This window comes from Podarcis erhardii (assembly GCF_964252035.2).
Source record: "Podarcis erhardii genome assembly, chromosome: 4".
Classification (NCBI taxonomy): domain Eukaryota; kingdom Metazoa; phylum Chordata; class Lepidosauria; order Squamata; family Lacertidae; genus Podarcis; species Podarcis erhardii.
In genome coordinates, this window is record NC_138508.1 from 2,252,515 (window position 1) to 2,266,395 (window position 13,881).

At 41.8% G+C, this 13,881-nt stretch overlaps 1 protein-coding gene across 1 annotated transcript in view; it reads left to right on the forward strand.

The window, feature by feature from the left end:
* Nucleotides 1-8,507, forward strand: part of LOC309340970 (uncharacterized protein) — a 98,269-nt gene extending 89,762 nt beyond the window's left edge. Inside the window, exon 6 of the mRNA XM_081860309.1 lies at nucleotides 6,634-8,507. Within this exon, the coding sequence (XP_081716435.1) occupies nucleotides 6,634-8,243 (1,610 nt within the window). The 3' untranslated portion in view covers nucleotides 8,244-8,507. The remainder of the gene's footprint in view (nucleotides 1-6,633) is intronic.
* The last annotated feature ends 5,374 nt before the right edge of the window (nucleotides 8,508-13,881 follow it).

Consider the following 13,881-nt stretch of genomic DNA (forward strand, 5'->3'; position numbering starts at 1 on the left):
CTGGTATCTGATTTTCCCTGTCAATTTGTCTAGTTCAGCAAAGTCCATCAGTTTCCGTCTCCATTCTTCCAGTGTCGGTAGTTCCTCTTGTTTCCATTTTTGGGCCATTAAAATTCTTGCCGCAGTCACTGCATATTGAAAAAGTTTGTAATCACTTCTGTTAATTTCTCTTCCTGTAATTCCTAACAAAAAGGCTTCTGGTTTCTTCACAAACGTATATTTAAACATCTTTTTCAACTCATTATATATCATTTCCCAGAAACCCTTTACTTTCTTGCACTCCCACCACATATGGTAGAACGACCCTTCCCTTTCTTTACATTTCCAACATTTATTACATGTTTTATACATTTTTGCAAGTTTAATGGGAGTGATATACCATCTATATACCATTTTCATAATGTTTTCCTTTATCGTCATACATGCAGTGAATTTCATATTTTCCTTCCATACTTTCTCCCAATCTGCTAATTGTATATTGTAACCGAAGTCCCTGGCCCAGTGTATCATAACCGATTTAACTTCTTCGTCCTTTGTTTGCCATTCCATTAGCATTTTATACATTTTTGACAATACTTTATAATCGTTATTTATTATCTCTTTTTGAAATCTAGACTCTCCTTCTATATATCTCCTCTCTTTACAATCCTTTTTAAACATTTCATTTGTTTGAAAATAGTGCAACCAATCATATACATATTTTTTAACTTGTTCATATGGCTTCAATTTCCATTTCCCCCCTTCTTTAATTACAATATCTCCATAAGTCATCCAGTCCTCTCTCATATTTGTCTTTTTCACACTCATGACCTCCAGTGGGGATAACCAATGAGGTACATTCGGTTCCAAAATATTTTGGTACCTATCCCATATTTCTATTAGGGCACCTCTAAAAATATGATTGGCAAACCCTTTGTGGACTTTCTTCTTCCCCGACCATAGATAAGCGTGCCAACCGAACCTGTTATCAAAACCTTCTAGATCCAATAACTTGTTATTTTTTAATGTTATCCAGTCCTTTAACCAGCAGAGACAAGATGCTTCATAGTAAAGTTTCAGGTCTGGCAGGGCGAAGCCACCTCTTTCCTTCGCATCAGTTAGTAACTTAAATTGTATTCTTGGCTTTTTGCCCTGCCAGATATATCTTGAGATCATTCTTTGCCACTCTCTGAAGATCTTTGTCCCTTTGATTATTGGAATCATTTGAAATAAGAACAACATCTTTGGAAGTACGCTCATCTTGATTGAAGAAATTCTGCCCCAAAAAGATAATTTCATCCTACCCCACACTTCGAGGTCTCTCTTTATACTATTCCAAGTTGACACATAATTGTTTTGATATAAATCAATATTTTTGGGGGTTAACCATATTCCTAAATATTTTACCTTCTTTGCCACTTCCATCTCTGTTTCTCTTTGCACTTCTTCTGTTAAACTTTGATCCATATTCTTCACCATTAATTTGGTTTTCCTTTTGTTTAATACAAAACCGGCCACACTTCCAAATTGATCAATTTCTTTTATGACTTCATTTAAACTACTTGTCGGATCTTCTACCGTAATTACCAGATCATCGGCGAAGGCTTTTACTTTGTATTGATTTCGACCTACTGTAACCCCCTTTATTAGTTCATTTTGCCTGATTGAACTAAGTAGGACCTCCAGAACCATAATGAATAACAGTGGTGAGAGAGGGCATCCCTGTCTTGTACCTTTCTTTATGTTCACTTCCTCTGTGATTACATTGTTTACAATCAATTTTGCTCTTTGTTCTGAATAAATTGCCTTTATACCATTATAAAAGTCCTTTCCCACTTCCATCATTTCCAAATTTTTCAACATAAATTCCCATGAAACATTATCAAACGCTTTCTCTGCATCCACAAACATTAATACGGCTCGTCTCTCATTACTGGCAGTCAAATATTCCAAAATGTTTATTATATTTCTCACATTGTCCTTCATATGTCTGCCAGGAAGGAAACCTGCCTGATCTTCATGGATATATTCTTGCAATATCTTCTTTAATCTTTTTGCTAAGATACCCGAAAAAATCTTATAATCTGTGTTTAGCAGAGATATTGGTCTATAGTTCTTAACTTGTGTGAGATCACAGTCTTGTTTTGGTATGAGTGTAATAAAGGCTTCTTTCCAAGTTTCTGGTATATCCTGTTGTTTCAAAATATTATTCATAACTTCTTTAAGTGGTACCGTCAAGGAGTCCCTCATTTCTTTGTAGTAAGTTGCTGTAAATCCATCTGGTCCTGGTGCCTTTCCTTTTTTCATCTCTTTTATAATTTCTACTATCTCTTCCTTCTCAATTGGGGCGTTCAGTCTGTCTTTCTTTTCTGTTGGGATCTTTTGCACCTTTTTTTCTTTTAGAAATTTCTCTATCTTCTTTATATTGTTTTTTTCTCGTTTTGCGTACAAATGTTGATAAAAGTCCAAGAATCCTTTTCTGATACCTTTTGGATTTTCTATTTCCTCACCATCCACAATGATTTTGTTAATTGTACTTTGCTCTTTCCTTTTTTTGATTTGCCATGCAAGCCATTTTCCAGGTTTATTTGCGAATTCAAAGTTCCTTTGTCTCAATCTTTTGATGTTCCATTCGACTTCTTTGTTTATGATCATAGCAAACTGTGTCTGCAAAACCTTAATATTTTGTTTTATTTTGATGTTGTTTGGTTTTTTGATTAACTTTTGTTCATTGTCCATTATTTGTTTTAAAATTTCCTTCTTCCCTTTCTCTCTGTTCTTATTTTTAATCGCATTCTGTTGAATAAAGAATCCCCTCATTACCGCCTTGCTTGTGTCCCATACTGTACTCATCTTTGTGCCTTTATTCATGTTGTCTGAAAAGTATTCCATCAATTTTTTACGTGCTTCTTGAATAATTTTTTCATCTTCCAAAAGGTAATCTTTCAATCTCCATCTGAATGTTCTCTCTTCGTAAGCTTTTATCTCCATTTTTATTGGATTATGATCCGAGATTACTCTGGGTTGAATTTCTATTTGTTGGATTCTGCTAGTTAATTCATTCGAGACCCAAATTTGATCTATTCTTGACATGGACTGATTCGGTTCCGAATAAAATGTGAACTGTTTTTCTAATGGGTGTCTAAGTCTCCAAATGTCAATTAAGTTAAGGTTTTGCACCAATGTAAAAAAGGTCTTCGGTAGTTTACCTTCCTTACTGTCACTTTTTTCTCTTAATCTGTCCATTTCCATTGATACAACTCCATTCATATCTCCCATTATTATCATTTTTTGATCCATGTATTCAAACAATATTTCTTCCAATTTCTTATAAAAATCAGTCTTGTTTCCATTAGGTGCGTAGATCCCGACAATTATTAATTTTTTGCCCTGCCAATTGATCTGTATTGCAATCATTCTTCCTTCTTCGTCTTTGAAAATCTGTTGAGCTTCTATATTTTTTCTTACATAAAGAACTACGCCTCTCTTCTTTTCTTTGTCTGAGGATATAAATTCATTTCCCAATCTATTGTTGATCAAAATTTTTCTATGTTTTCTTGCCACATGGGTTTCTTGGAGACAGATGATATCCAAATTTTTCCTTTTTAAATATTGTTCAATGTTATTCGTTTTCTTCTTATCATTTATTCCGTTAACGTTCCAATTCCATAATTTCAATGCCATATTTTCCGCTGATTAAAAATATAATTTTTTTTCCGGCTTACGTTTTTATAATTCCTCTTCTTTTTCTTCTTCTTCCTCCTCCTCATCTTCTTCTTATTCTTCTTCCTCCTCCTTCTCCTCCTCTTCCTCATCTGTCTCTTTGTTCTTTTTGAATTTTCCTTTTAAAATTTTTCCTCCCGTCGGGTCAATTCCTCCTACCGCTCCTTCTTCTTCCTCCTCCTCTACCATTAATTCTTTATATCGTCTCTGAAACTTACTTGTTTCCTTGGGACTTGTAAGTCTGTGTCTCTTGCTTTTATATACGAAAGAGATCCCCTGAGGGAATTCCCATTTGAATTCAATCTTGTTTTTCTTCAGAATTTGGACCAATGGTTTATACGGGTCTCTCCGTTTCAACAATCTGACCGGTATGTCTTTAAAAATAATTATGTAACTCCCATCGATGTTCAATCGCTTCTCTCTATTTTTCTGGAGTATTAGGTTCCTCATATCTTTGTCTTTAAAGGTGATCAGGCAATCTCCTGTAACCTTCCTTGTCTTGGTTGTCCTTACTCTCATTCTAAATGCATTCTGAACCTTCCTCTCTACATCTTCTTTTTGTAATTCCAACCATTGAGCAATTTCCGTTATTAATTTATCTTTAATATCTTCTCCTTGAACCTCTGGAACTGCTCTCAACCTTAAATTCACCTCCCGTTGTCTCAATTCGTTCATGGAGATTGCATCCCATAACTCCTCCTGTGTTTTATTTATTTCTGAAATAAATAAATATGGATAGTCCAGATCAATTTAAGAATCTTTCATCGGCAAACATCAGACAGTCTCATAGATTCATAGATCTTTAACAATGGAATCTGGAAATCCCCTTGCAAGCCCGGGCCTTCGTTTCTCGGAGGTAGCTATGGCCTCCCTGCAGCCCGCTCTCCCCCCCGCCGTTCTCTTCACCCCTTTAGGAGCTACCTGACGGCCGGGTGGTTCGCGTTTCAGCTGCCTGCAGGTACCTGAGTGTCAGAACACCCTCCTGACACTACTTAAAGGGGTCACTGCACCCTGTGACACCCCCAAATCCTCCGAAAAACCCGGGATTCCCCAAGAGGGAAAATCCCCGCTTGCGCTTGGATCGCTGTCAACCGGAAGTCAGCTCCAGGAGCTTCTTACCGGTGATCTCCTCTGGCTGGTATCCCCGCAGTCCAGGGAAATCTTGATAGGCGACATTTCCCAGCGTGGAAAATGAACACCCCCTCCCTCCTTGCATACCAGCAAGAGAAAGGAGGTAGTCAGAAAGCTATTTACATCCTTTTATTTCTGACTGTTCAGTTGTACAGAAAACATGTCCGATCAGTTCAATCTCCTCCTAGCAAGTGACTCAAACTTCCTTTACAAACGCAACAGGAAGGTCTCATATTACACTGAGAACAAAGCTTTGAGAAATCCCTGGAACATTCTTTCCCATAGCTAGCCACATCATGTGATGTAAACACCGAGCTGCCGGTTTGCAGCTGCGTTGTATCCATATCGTAACAGCCAGTAGGATTCATCTCCCCCTCTCCATGCCCCCATGAACCCCTTGAATTTGGCTCTAGGGCATTGGAAGGGAACCTCTACAGAACAACTCACGAGGAGAGGAGAAAGTGGACCCTTCCATCTGGCAAACTGGAATGCTTGCGTAGGCAGAATGATTTGAAAACCAAAAGGTGGAGTACCACCTATTTGCAAAAAGACGAATACCCATAGTTAAAATGCAGAATAAAAGAATTCAATTAAAGTATTAAAATAGGTGCCCATAATTAAAATGTGCAGCAAAGCAATCTTATTGAAATAACACAGCAATTAACAGGAAGAAAACCACAGAGCATTGTGTAGCAGATTATATTTTTGCTGTCTCAGAGGAGGACATTTGCCTTTTTCTTTTAGGGTCCAGTGTGCTTTGAAGATGTTGCTGTTCGTTTCACGGATGAGGAGTGGGCGTTGCTGGATCCTGACCAGAGAGCTCTGCATAAGGACGTCATGGAGGAGAATTGTGGGATCGTGGCCTCTCTTGGTAAGGCTCCCTGTGGGATCGTCCTATCTGCGAGGAAATTCAAGAAATACCTCTAGGTGACAAACCTCATATATTTCACAGCGCCCCCTACAACACCTGGGAACCTAACACCCCCACAAGAAATAGTAGATTACAGTTTTTTCTGTGAACAATCTTCCTCCAGTTCTGCCTCCTTCTACCAGAGTTGGGCTGGTCTGAACCTTCCAGGCATCTTCAATCTCAGCTTCAAAGTTGTTAGAATAGATAAGTAGCTTCTGTCAGGATTTCTGTTTTTGTTTTTGCTGCTGTCAGTCTTGGGTTGACCAGAGAGATGACTGACACTGGAGATGGAGGGGATGCTATGAGTGGGCCAAACAACATCTGCCCCAGAGAAGAGCCAGGCTGATTGAATCTCAGGTAGTACTAGCAGTGATAATAATAGCAATAATAATAATTTTTATTTATACCCTGACCATCCGGTTGGGTTGCCCCAGCCAATCTGGGAAGCTTCCAACACATATACAGTGGTACCTCTGGTTGCGAATGGGATCCGTTCCGGAGGTCTGGCCAGATCCCGAGGTTTTCGCAACCCGAGGATCACTGTTCTGCGCATGCGCATGGATTTGCCACTTTAATAAGCTGAAGTTTACGTAACCAGAGGGTTACGTAACCTGAGGTGCTACGGTATAAACATGAAAAAGTAATTTACAACAACAATCTAATCTAATGTAAAAAGTAGAAAAATCTTAAAATGAGTAGCTTACTTCAAACAAAGCAAGATTCAACCATCGATTAGAATCCTATAATAAATACATTGGGTTATTACAGATAACAAAGGTAATAAACACACAGCCAACTGCCTTCTCTACAACAAATTTAATGTGCATTATTTCCTAACTGGGGGCTCTATTTGTTCCTGAGGCTCTAATCCCTTTTTCTCTCCATTGCAGATTGTGATGAATTGGAAAGCAAGAACAACGGTGACCACAACACAATCTGCAGAGTGGAGAAGGCACGTAAAAATTTGGAATGTGGAAAGAGCTGCCGTCAGAGCTCCCATTCCAGTTCCCATAAAAGAAATTTCTTTCGAAAGAAACCCTATCGGTGCATGGAATGTGGAAAGATATTCAGTACGAGCTCCTCTCTCACTTCCCATCAAAGAATTCATACAGGGGAGAAACCCTATCAGTGCGTGGAATATGGAAAGAGCTTCAGTACAAGCTCCGACCTCACTAAACATCAAAGAATTCATAAAGGGGAGAAACCCTATCAGTGCATGGAATGTGGAAAGAGCTTCAGTCACAGCCATAGCCTCTCTCCCCATCAAAGAATTCATACAGGGAAGAAAACATATAATTGCTTTGAATGTGGAAAGAGTTTTAGTAGGAGTTGTAATCTCACTTCCCATCAAAGAATTCATACAGGAGAGAAACCCTATCAGTGTGTGGAATGTGGAAAGAGCTTCAGTATGAGCTACAATCTCACTAGGCATCAGAGAATTCATACAGGGGAGAAACCCTATCAGTGCATTGAATGTGGAAAGAGCTTCACTGATAGCTCCCATCTCAGTTCCCATCATAAAATTCATACAAGAGAGAGACCGTGTCAGTGCGTGGAATGTGGAGAGAGCTTCACTCAGAGCTCCTCTCTCACTTTCCATCAGAAAATTCATACAAGAGAGAAACCCTATCAGTGCATGGAATGTGGAAAGAGCTTCAGTACAAGCTCCTCTCTCAATTCCCATCAAAGAATTCATACAGGGGAGAAACCCTATCAGTGCATGGAATGTGGAAAGAGCTTCACTGATATCTCCCATTTCACTTCCCATCAAAGAATTCATACAGGGGAGAAACCCTATCAGTGCGTGGAATGTGGAAAGAGCTTCAGTACGAGCTCCGATCTCACTAGACATCGAAGAATTCATACAGGGGAGAAACTCTATCAGTGCATTGAATGTGGAAAGAGCTTCAGTACAAGCTCCGATCTCACTAAACATCAAAGAATTCATACAGGGGAGAAACCCTATCAGTGCATGGAATGTGGAAAGAGCTTCACTGATATCTCCCATTTCACTTCCCATCAAAGAATTCATACAGGGGAGAAACCCTATCAGTGTGTGGAATGTGGAAAGAGCTTCAGTCACAGCCACAGTCTCACTAGACATCGAAGAATTCATACAGGGGAGAAACCCTATCAGTGCGTGGAATGTGGAAAGAGCTTCAGTCACAGCCACAGCCTCACTTCCCATCAAAGAATTCATACCGGTCAGAAACCATATAATTGCTTTGAATGTGGAAAGAGCTTTAGTAAGAGCTGTAATCTCACCAGGCATCAAAGAATTCATACAGGAGAGAAACCCTATCAGTGCATGGAATGTGGAAAGAGCTTCATCCAGAGAGCTCATCTGAATACCCATCAAAGAATTTATAGAGGGGAGAAACAATATAAATGCTTTGAATGTGGAAAGAGCTTCAGGAAGAGCTGCTCTCTCACATCTCATCAAAGAATTCACACGGGAGAAACCCTATCAGTGTGTGGAATGTGGGAAGAGCTTCAGTAGCAGCTCCTCTCTCACTTTCCATCAAAGAACTCATACAGGGGAGAATCACGTAATTGTAGAATTGTGGAGCTGGAAGTGAACCCTGGTGCAATCTATTCCACCCCATGTGATGCAGGCATAGCAAGTGAAGCATCCATGACAGATGACCATCCAACTTCACTTGAAAACCTCAAAGGATGGAAATTCCAGCACTCCCAAGGGAGTCCAATCCACTAGCAGTTCTTGCTGTCAAAAAGTTCTTCCACATGTTTAGTCAGTCTTGTTTTTTTAAAAAACAAAACAAAACTTGAATCCATTTGTTTGTGTCCTACTCTGTGGAGCAGGAAAAAGGAGCTAAAAACGATACAACAAAGAAAAATCTTTCCTTCCCCAGAATTTAAATAATTAACAAAAAATCAGAAAGCATTCCTTGACTTCCTATCCTCTTTTTCCATGGTTCCTTTTAACTCTGATTTGTTTATTCCAATGTTCTGAAATGCCTCTCAAACATAGTGTTGTGTCATTTTATTTTAATTCCAGACGTGCAATATTATTGATTATATCCTTCTGAGTTTCTCTTACTGTGGCTAGCTCTGTTTTCATTCTATCTTGATTCTTTTTTATCTCTCAGTCCTCTTCTTTCTTTGGCCAGGGCACAGCCTGACTCCCTCTTTCGGCAATCTTCGCGGAGCTCTGGCCCAATGGTTGCCATTGGTTTGATTTGAATCAATTTTATAATGAATGATTTTAGAGTGTTGTGTTGTACTGCTGTTCTGTTTTATTGTTGTTAGCCACCCTGAGCCTGGCTTCGGCTGGGGAGGGCGGGATATAAATAAATTTATTATTATTATTATTATTATTATTATTATTATTATTATTATTTCTCTTAACTGTTTCCTCCAAAGCTTGGACTGGTTTTTCCATACCATTTGTTTTCCTGGATACTGTTTTGATTTGTGTTGTCAATTTGTCCATCATTTTGGTCAAGACAAAATAAAAAAATTCCTTCCAGTAGCACCTTTAGGTGCTACTGGAAGGAATTTTTTTATTTTGTCTTGACTATGGCAGACCAACACGGCTACCTATCTGTAACTGGAACTATGGAAGGCACATCATTTTGGTGTTATTTTGTAAATCTTTTCCTAATTCCACCAGGATCTCTGCTATATTGGCATCTCCTTAGGTGGTCCCCCTTTCAGTTTGGCTGGTTTCTTTTGTGCCCCCTGTTTTTTCTGTTAGATTTTTTTTTTCCTAATTAAATAATAAAAAAATTGTTTTGTTATTCCGAAGGTCTCCGCTCAGTGTCTCTCCCACTGTTATCTTGTGGAATATTATTTTCTTTCTCCTGTAGTAACCTATGTTATCCATCATTTGAGAACCACGATATTGTTCTCCCTTTGGTCTTCTTTCCTTTTTATCCCTTTCCCCAAATGGAAAAATTTTCTCCCAGCTGCCGCCCACAGGGTCAACATATTCTGCCACCCACCCCCACCACCCTCCAACGACCACCCTCAGTCATGGGGTCACAGAATTATGGTTTCTGAACTGGCTGGATCTAGAGTCTGGATACATCAAAGAAGCGCTTCAGTTAAAGGTGTTGTAAATTCAAACAGTGAAAACAGGTAGAGAAAATCAGGACTCCACTGCACCATCCGGTGGCACAATGTTATATTGCACATACAATGCATATCAATCGCTTTTTCTTTGCCCATCTAATGATGATGATGATGATAATAATTTATTATTTATACCTCACCCATCTGGTTGGGTTTACCCAGCCACTCTGGGCGGCTCCCAATTGAATACAGCATTAAATATTAAAACTTAAAACTATTATCAAACTATTAAAAATAAAATAAATAAATGTAGCTGAGTTTGCAGGGAGGAATTTGGGAGGGGAGTCAGGCCCTTGGCAAATAAAAGTAGGGTTTCCCCTAACCTATCCCATCTCATGGGGGGAGGGGAGCAGGGATTCCCCTAATGTCATCTCATTGGATCCTGCAGGGAATGAAACGGGGTGGAGCACAACCCCCCAGCTAAGTTTGGAGGATGGGCCAAGAAGTATAGCTGGTCATTGGAAGGCAAACATACCCAAAGCCTTCAAAATGTGCACTTCCCTCCATTTAGCAACAGAGTTCCCCAGCTCAGCAATGTGTACTGGGGCCAAGCAGGCATCATCAACATTGTCTTTTACTTCAGTTCATAAAATTTATACACTGCTTGGTTTTAAAAGCAGCAACCACCACAAAAAAAGATCAAAGCCAGAACAGAGTCCTTAAGAACGGAACAGAGGTTGGCTGGCACATGGTGCATCAGGAGGAAGGAGGGCGAGTGCCTTGCACGAGTACTAATCTTTCCACTAGCATAATTTAGTTGAATTACGACCCACTACTGTTTTATGGGGACATGGGTGGTCTAAACCACTGAGCCTAGAGGGCTTGCCGATCGGAAGGTTGGCGGTTCGAATCCCCGCAATGACGGGGTGAGCTCCCGTTGCTCGGTCCCTGCTCCTGCCATCCTAGCAGTTCGAAAGCACGTCAAAGTGCAAGTAGATAAATAGGAAAGGTAAACAGTGTTTATGTGTGCTGCTCTGGTTTCACCAGAAGTGGCTTAGTCATGCTGGCCACATGACCCAGAAAAACTGCGGACAAACGTTGGCTCCCTCGGCTAGTAAAGCGAGATGAGCGCCACAACCCCAGAGTTGTTCACGACTGGACTTAACTGTCAGGGGTGTCAGGATCATCCCACACGCAAGTAAGTCTCCCATAGAGACACATGCCCAACTGGCTTGTTCTCTCCCTCCTGGTCAGTTGTTCGGGAGCTTCAAAAGCTTTCTCCAGCCGAACATCACAGCGACTGATACCAAAAGGCAATAGCATGCTTAGGAACAGCAGAGTGTTAGCAGTTTGCTTGTGCTGGTCCCGGGGGGTTACCGTGCGGCGAGGTTCGAGTCCAGTCCGAGGACGAGGGTGCGGTATGGAGGCTGTCCGGCAAAGCTGAAGCCCAAGGCAGGGAGTCGGGTGAGGTCAGGAACTCTGGCAGAAGAGCAGGACAGGGTGCTGGCAAGAACTGTTACCAACAATGTTGCTCCTGCAACCTGGGACTGGGCTGGCTGGCTTTTATCTGCCCCGAGGCATAGGGCGGCCCCGGTCCACAGGTGACTCACCTCTCCTGGTCTAGAGGCGAGCACTCCTCCTGCGGGAACTTAGTTCCCTCTGCCTCTCTGCCCTGAGCCTCTGCAGCTCAGGAGAGGCTGGAGGGTTACTGGACCCAGAGGCAACCTCACCTTCCCCTGATGGGGCTGAGAGTGGAGCACCTGCAGGCAATGGGTCCTCCATCACCTCAGGAGCCAGAGCAGACTCAGCTGATGCCTGCTCCTGAGGATCCGGCACAGGTGAGAACCTTTCAGGCTCAAGCCCCAGCCCTGGCTCAGCTGGTCCTGGAGGCGGGGACTCCTGTGCAGGCTAGGATTCCTCAGGTTCAGCTTCTGAGTCGAAATCCCATGCCATCACACTGCTTAACAAACTCAGTAGCACAGCATTTTGGCTAAACTACTTTATTTACACATAAAACACTCGGAGCATTCTGACTCAGTGCCTTCCTCTTTCTCATCAGACAGCAAAGAGAGAAAGAACAAAGGACAATAGTCCCACATCATGGAACACTGTAATACAAACATCCTGTCTCCATAAGAATCTATCAAGAATGTATAACTTGCTGTTGAAATGGAACACTCAGGATGAAACGGTTAAATCTGCTATGATAAAATGGGCACAAGATGTTGGGCATAACATTATGTTTGCTGACTGGGAACAGTTATGGACCACAGGTATGAAATTTACGGCATGTAATGCCTTAAGAGAGAATATTATGAAAATGATATACAGGTGGTACATGACACCAGTCAAGCTTGCAAAAATATACCATCTGCCCGATAACAAGTGTTGGAAATATAAAGAGACTGAAGGTACATTCTTTCACCTTTGGTGGACGTGCCCAAGGATTAAGGCTTTCTGGGAGATGATCTATAATGAACTGAAAAAAGTATTTAAATATACTTTTCCGAAGAAACCAGAGGCCTTTCTCCTGGGCATGGTCGGCCAATTGGTGTTAAAGAAGGATAGAACTTTCTTTATGTACGCTACAACAGCAGCAAGAATACTTATCGCAAAGCATTGGAAGACACAAGATCTACCCACCTTGGAAGAATGGCAGATGAAAGTGATAGACTATATGGAACTGGCGGAAATGACTGGCAGAATCCGAGACCAGGGAGAAGAGTCGGTGGAAGAAGTTTGGAAGGGGAAGCAGAAGACTCTCAGCACCGCGCCGCTCCCCGTCCCCCGTTCTGCGGCCTTTAAAAAGGCTCCTTTGCGGGTCGGGGGGCGCTAATGGTGCCCGCCGAGTCACCAAGTCCACAGGCATCCGCGCCTGTGGTTTTTAAGGGTCCCCGCGTCGCCGGCGCGGCAGAACCCGATCCCTACTGATCCGATTCCCTCCGGAGCTCGGAGGGAATTCGCCATTAGATGTTGGTGCTAACCCGGAAGTCCCCCTTTTCAGGGAAGTTTTTAATCTGTGATATTTTAGTGTATTTTTTGTTTTTATGGAAGCCGCCCAGAGTGGCTGGGGAAACCCAGCCAGATGGGCGGGGTACAAATAATAAATTATTATTATTATATTATTATTATATATAGAGTGGAGGGGAAGTTTTGTAGGACCAGATTGTGGTACCTGATTAAAGTCTCTTAAGAATTAAACTCCTACAGACACCCTTGGGAAGAGGGCTTAATGGAGCAGAGAACAAATCAGCAGCTGCCCTCTCCCTTGTGGCTGTCCTTACATCACATATTGCCTGAAGACCCCAAGATTACATCATGCCAGACATCACATATGCTCCCCGCTAGAAGCACTCCCAGGGAACAGGAGCAGCTCTCTGGTGCTATGGAAGGTTGGTGTCCTACAGGGAGCAGAAGGCTACAGCTTAGGCAACCCTTAAGACAGCTCTCTCTCTCCTCAATTGGCTGGAACCAAGGAGGAATATGAATGGGGAATGGACCTTCTGCTTTTGATGGGCAGAATCACCACACTGTTACACAAAATCCCCCAAAAAGAGAGTAAGAGAGAACAGCCCACAGATGAATGGCACCTTCTGACAACCAGTCTTCTGGATCTGAACCGTGGTCACCATTGACCTGATATTTCTGATGCTAGGGCACATGTGAGATAAAATCCCAGAGAGTTCTGCATAGATACTTCCTGGTGTCCGCATCCTGTCACCTGATGCATTTTCATGGACCATGTAGATTCTCTATCATTTGATGCATGTCAATGCATGTTTGATGCACCATACCTGTTGAAGAACGTCAATGCATGTTTGTGCTGCCTGCTTAGAGTGTAGCTTTTCCAGGGTTCACCTAGAAACAATGGTTTCTTCCATCCCCAGTCTGGAGTGGCGAGGGCAACATCCTTGGAAACAAGGTAGGTACAACAAAACATGGCTATGGAGTGTGCAGAGAGCCAGCCCCTTTAGCCGCAGAGTTTGCACCAGCCCCACACCCCAAAAAATAATGAACACAAGCTGTAGTTGAAGGAACAGTGTACAGATAGAATGGCACTTGCAATGTAAAGATCTACAGCACCAGTTATCAGTTTGTTTCCG